Consider the following 6,000-nt stretch of genomic DNA (forward strand, 5'->3'; position numbering starts at 1 on the left):
GGAAATGCGGCATCTGTTACAGTTACAGTTACAGTACTGTTACAGTTGCAGTTACAGTACTGTACAGTTACAGTTACAGTACTGTTACTGTTACAGTACTCATGCATGTCATACACTTGAGGCTGGAGGCTGTGTACTGTGTGTGTCTTACTCTGGGCTGGCCTCTGGGGTCCTGTGCAGCAGGCTCATGGCATTCCTGCGGGTTCCCAAGGGCACAGGCAGTGGAGAGGTGCAGTGGAGAGGCCCAGCCTTTGGAAGCAGAAGCAGTTTTTCTTTTTTCTTTTTTGCGATTTTTATACATTTTATTTTCATAAAGCAGATCACAATAGTCCATTGCAGATAATATTCAAACACCCAACCAATCAGCGAGCATCTTTCCACCACAATAAGAGGGAAGTTTGTTGTATTTCATTCTGGGGCCATTCAAGCCCATATATAAGAGAATACAAGCAAGTATGTCAAAACCAAACACATGTGTGATACTTTAGGTACATCAATGGGCTAGAGCATAAGAGGTTGTGTGTCTGTGAATGTGGCTGCACGCTCCAGGAAGTTCTGGGTCATTCACTTCTGGGAGCTTTAGTTTATAATCTCTGGGACTTGGCCTTAGATGAGATTACATGGCACTGGGGGCAGTTTGTGGACGTGGCTGGCTGCCAAGCTACTGGAAAACTGGGGAGCTTGGGGGAGGAGGCCCAGTCCCAATCCGAGCAGGCTTGGAGATCTCAGCCAAGAGGCAGTTTTTCAAGATCAGCTACGATGGCCTGTCTTTGGATGACTCCAACTGTCCGTGCTCCTCTTAGCCTGCACCCAGGCTGCAGGCAGGAAGGGCAAGTCCTGAACCGCTTAGCATGCTCAGAAAATCCAGAGAGTAGCCCAGGTACATGGTGGTCTTCAGGCTCAGTAAGCCAGAGGGCTTACCTGGGGGCAGCTAATCTGGGGGCCTGGGGCTGTGTGGGTGGCAGGGACTTCAGGCTCACAGAAACCTGGTGAGCCTGTGGCCATGCCCCCAGTACTGCAGCTGTCGCCTCTTTATCCTTCCCCTCACCTCCCCTCCCCTCCCTGTCCTTCCCTCCCCTCCCTTCTTCTACCTCCTCCCTTCTGCCCTCTCCCCATCCTCTGTCCCCTCTCCTCCCTTCTCCCCTCCTTTCCCCCCCTCCCGTGCTCTCCTTTCCTTTCCTCTCCTCCCTGCAGCTGGCCCGCTACACCAAGGAAGGCTTCCTGCATCTGGGGGCCTTGGGGACCACCACACTCCTGCCCGACACCCGCTGCCTGGTGGACAGCGCCAAGAGCCGACTGCCCCAGCTCCTGGACTGCGACAAGGTCAAGAGCAGCCTGTCCAAGCGCTGGAACTTCATCCAGGTGAGGGCTGCATGGTGGCGGCACCCAGAGCCATGAGACACTGCAGGTCACGGGGAGGGTTGGGTGATGGGCACCCGCAAAGGCACTGAAGCTCTGCCAGTCTGGGACAAAAAAAACACAGACACCCGCCAAGGGCACCAAAGGTCTGCACCAAAGAGCCAAATGCGACTTCCAGAGCTCAGGGTGGGGTGCCGGCCTCCGGGGTAGCTGGAGTCCTGAGCCTGCAGCCAAAAGCCATGATCTCTCCTGGGGCGGGGGTGGGGGAGAGGGATGGGGAAATCCGCTAAGGTCCTTCGGTCAGCAGGACTGAGGAGGGCAGGCAAACCTCAGAATAGTGCCTCTCTGGGCCCCTGCACATCCATACTGGGCACTCGGGCCCCCCCATCTGACTCAGGAAAGCTCATTTATTTTGGACTTCAGCGTTTCCCAGGGAGCACCCCTTCTCTCCCTCCCTCCACCCCCCCCCCCCCCCGGCCATGGGTAGGCAGCTTGGGCAGGGCTGTCCCCACGGGAGGTCATGTGAGGACATTACGAGCCTGACCTTCTCTCTGTCTTCGCGTTCTCTCCACCCATTCTTTTCATCTGTCTCTGTGTCTCTGTTGCTCTCTCTGTGTCTCTGCCTCTCTCCGTCTCTGTCTGTCTCTGTCCATCTCTCCCCTCTCTGACTGACTCCAGAACGGCGCCATCATGAACAAGGGCACGGGGCGCTGCCTGGAGGTGGAGAACCGCGGCCTGGCGGGCATCGACCTCATCCTCCGCAGCTGCACGGGACAGAGGTGGACCATCAAGAACTTCATCAAATAGCTGACAGAGCCCCGGAGGAGCCGGCAGGGCACAGAACAGGCTGGCACGGGAGGAGCGGCCTGGGCTTCCCTCAGGCCGCAGGACTTTCTGGCCCTAGCGTCGTCCTGAGACTGTGCCCCCTGGCACAGCCTGCTGGCCCCCCAGAGACCAGGAGCACAGGGGGAGCCTCCGCCCCCACGGCGCCCCCACCGCTGCTGAGAGCAGGGCCCCTCCTTGTCCTTGCCTTGCGCAGCGGCAGCTTCTGGGTTCCTGCCTCAGCCAAGCCAGCCACACCCTGCCTGCCCCTCCTCAGAGGAGGCAGCCACATCCCGAGACTCAGTTTCCCTCGAGGTTCCGCCTGCCCAGACCTTCGTTCACTCCCCAAGGCTGCTGCCCTCAAACCTTTCCAAGAGGTGACCATGGGCGGGCAGCTCTGGACCAGCCTGGGAGTCTGCCGGGGAGCTGCCACTCTCGCAGCCACCTGGTCACCGGGGTCCTGACCCTCCGCCTGGGGCTTCCGGTTTCCCCCCTACGTGCGGGGACAGGGAGCTCTGCCTCCTGGAGGTTGCCTGGGGGATGCAGCCAGGGGCCAGGTCCTCGGGGACTCTTGTTTTCCCGCGTGTGACCCCAGGCGCTGCCGGTGGGGGTGGCGGTCGTTCCTCTCTGAAGAGTAAGACTTTCCCGTTTGCCCTCTGGCTAGGGTGCACTTGTAAATCAGAGTTAATATATGGCCACGTGTGCATGCGCATGCGCAGGTGCAGCTGCGTGCGTGCGTGCGTGCGTGTGCGTCCGTGTGCATGCCTGTGTGTGTGTGAATGCATGTGCGTGCACCTGGGCGTGTGTGCGCGTGTGTGCGCGCGTGTGTGCGCGTGTGGACGTGTGACTGCGAGCCAGAGCAGTCCTGGAAAACGGCCTCGATCTGGTCACTTCATTGTTAGAGGGGGTCAGATGGAGGCTACTGAGATGCTGGCGGGAACGTGGCCACCTGCCCCCGGCCAGGGGCCCGGCCCAACCTGGTCCTGATTGGTGCCCCCAGCCAGAGGGCTGTCCCTTCTGCCAGTTTTCCATCTCTCCCTCGTGCCGTCCCCAGCCCAGCCCCTGCCCGGAACCCGGCTCTGTAGTTGTCCAGTTTGGGCTCCCTCGTGTCTCTGTTGGTGGCATCTTGTTGGCGTTCCCCCACCCCGCCCGCTCTGTGGTGAAATAAATACATGAGAGCACTTCCCAGAGCAGCTCCTTGCCTCGGGCCAGGCTGATGTGGCCAGAAGATTGCGGCGGAGTGGCCCTGGGCAGCGAGTCATGACGGGGACAGTGGCCAGAGCTCTGGTCCAGCTGCCAGATCTGCCCGCACCTGAGAGGCAGGTTTGCTGTGGCCAGAGCTGAGGCGTCTAAGGGGTCTGGTGGGGAAGGGTGTCAGGCGCCGCCCGCTGACAGCCCCCCCCAACCCCCGCCTCCCCACACTCACTGTCCCGAGGAAGCAAGAAGACCCTGTGAGGGCTGGGACACGTGTACTTGCCGTTGGGGGTCATGAAGGATTCTACAGGGGTCCAGGTCCATGGAAGCTCCTGGAAATGACCTTGGAGCATCCTCTGCGGAGTCCCAGGTGGCCGTGGAGTAAGAAGCCAATGGGGACCCCGTCACCAGCGGTGCTCTGGGAGGCTCCCTGCCCCAGCCAGTGCTGCTTTGGTCCCACTGAGGCTCTGGCTGCAAATCCCAGTGAAGTACCAAGTGAGCCCCTGGTGGTCTTTCATTCTGCAGGAAATAGCTCAATGGGAGGGGCTGGAGCGATAGCACAGCGGGGAGGGCGTTTGCCTTGCACGTGGCCGACCCGGGTTCGATTCCCAGCATCCCATATGGTCCCCTGAGCACTGCCAGGAGTAATTCCTGAGTGCAGAACCAGGAGTGACTCCTGTGCATCGCCAGGTGTGACCCAAAAAGAAAAAAAATTTTTTTTAAATAGCTCAAAGGGAGTCCCAGGGCCGCTGCTCCTGTCAGCCTCATGTCCTCTGTGACCCGTGGTCCCTGCGCACACCGAGAATGCCTGATGGGGGAAGTAGGAGGGAGGGAAGGAAGAATGGAGAGAGAGAGAGAGAGAGAGAGAGAGAGAGAGAGAGAGAGGAAGAGAGAGAGGGAGGGAGAGAGGAGAGAGAGAGGGAGGGAGAGAGAGAGAGGGAGAGAGGGAGAGGGAGAGAGAGAAAGAAAGAGAGGGAGAGAGGAGAGAAGAGTCTTCCTCTGAGCAAACTGGTGGCAGGACAGGATGTTGGACTGCAGAGGGGTAAGGTGTGGGTTTGTGTCAGGCACTGGCTCACCCTGCTACCCACTCTGGGTCACTCCTGACTTGGTGCCAGCATGCGAGCAGCCTGGGCTGCCCCCCGTCAGCACCCCTGTCCTCTCCCCCAGAAGCTCCCAGGTTGCCCCTGCTTGCTCCATTTGGGCCAGGTGCAAGAGTGGCAGCTGGTGGCCCAGGCAGAGAAGAATTTAGGAAGCCAGAAAGGACAGAGAGAAAAGGGTCCCGGGCCAGACTTGCGTCACGGGTTTCTGACACCCGTGTCCTGCTCAGTGTCCCGGACACTGACCTGTGGCCCCACGCAGTGACTGAGTGCGCCCTCCGTGGTTTCCAGGGTGGCAGCTCACTGGCTGTCCCCACTGTCGCAGGCAGGAAGTTGAGGGGCAGAGTCCATTTCTTCCTCAGCCCCTGTCCCCTCCCCCATCACCCCCAAACCTGGCCCCCACCTGGTGGCCTCTTCTTTCTCTTTCATTATCCTCTCAAAAATTTATATAGTGCAAATGGGACAGATGACATGGCGATACATCCCCCCCCCCCAGAGCCCGGGGCTCTGAGTCTTGGGTCCCCTCTTTTACGCTCTAAGCCTGGAGGTGGGGAATGAACTGGAAAGACGGAGAGGCACCTTGGGGCTCAGAAAGTCAATCGGAAAGTTGGACACCCCCAATATTCTTGACAAGTGTCCCTGTTTTCATGGAGGGCAGACACAGGGGCCTGGGCAGAGCAGTGACACCCCACTCCCAGCTGTCCTGTGCATTTTGACTCACACGTTCTCTCTCCCTCTCCCATGCTACTGGGGGGAGGGGACCCTGAGAGGGAGCAGGTGGCCCAGGAAGTCTGGACATTGCCAGGGCACTCCTGTCCCCAGGCTCTGGCAGCCTGCCAGCAGCTTGACTGAACAGAGTCCAGAGAAGTTGGGCTGACAGTTCCTGATGTCCCTGGCAGGCCACCAGCTCCCGGTCAGCTGCCCTTCCTTTCCCAAATCCCTACCCGCGTCTGGGCCCTGCTGCCCCCCACTTCAGACCTTTTCCTCGCCCTGCGAAAGCAGTGATCCCTGGGTTCCAGTGGTGCTTTTCTTTTTTTTAACCTTTGCTTTTTGGGTCACACCTCGCAATGCACAGGGGTTACTCCTCGCTCATGCACTCAGAAATTACTCCTGGCCGTACTCAGGGGACCATATGGGATGCTGGGAATCAAACCCGGGCCGGCTGCATGCAAAGCAAACCCCCTCCCCACTGTGCTATCGCTCCAGCCCCTCCAGTGGTGTGTTTTGGTTCAGTTCAACACCTCCATTTGGACACTTGCCCTGTTGTTTATTTCTTAAGGAGGGGAGGAAGGGACAAGGAAGCGAGGGGGAGGAGGTAAGGAGGGAGTGGGGAGGAGGAGGAGCAGGAACTATGGGGAAATGCCCTGGGGAGCTCTGATGTCACGGTTACCCCCACCCCCACCCCGAGCTCATAGTTGAAGGATGAAGTATATGTGCACAATTGGGCATCACTGCTGGAGCCCGGACAGGCTCCCCACGGGCTCCAGGTCCGCTGGCATTAAGGGGTCTCTGGGCATGGAGACATCCC

The 6,000-nt window shown here is 59.2% G+C and overlaps 1 protein-coding gene across 1 annotated transcript in view; it reads left to right on the forward strand.

Moving 5' to 3' along the window:
- Positions 1–3,362, forward strand: part of GALNT17 (polypeptide N-acetylgalactosaminyltransferase 17) — a 447,864-nt gene extending 444,502 nt beyond the window's left edge. Inside the window, exons 10-11 of the mRNA XM_004615923.2 lie at positions 1,195–1,362; positions 2,038–3,362. Of these exons, the coding sequence (XP_004615980.1) occupies positions 1,195–1,362; positions 2,038–2,166 (297 nt within the window). The 3' untranslated portion in view covers positions 2,167–3,362. The remainder of the gene's footprint in view (positions 1–1,194; positions 1,363–2,037) is intronic.
- Positions 3,363–6,000: the final 2,638 nt, after the last annotated feature.

Source organism: Sorex araneus, chromosome 4 (genome assembly GCF_027595985.1).
Source record: "Sorex araneus isolate mSorAra2 chromosome 4, mSorAra2.pri, whole genome shotgun sequence".
NCBI classification, from domain to species: Eukaryota; Metazoa; Chordata; class Mammalia; order Eulipotyphla; family Soricidae; genus Sorex; species Sorex araneus.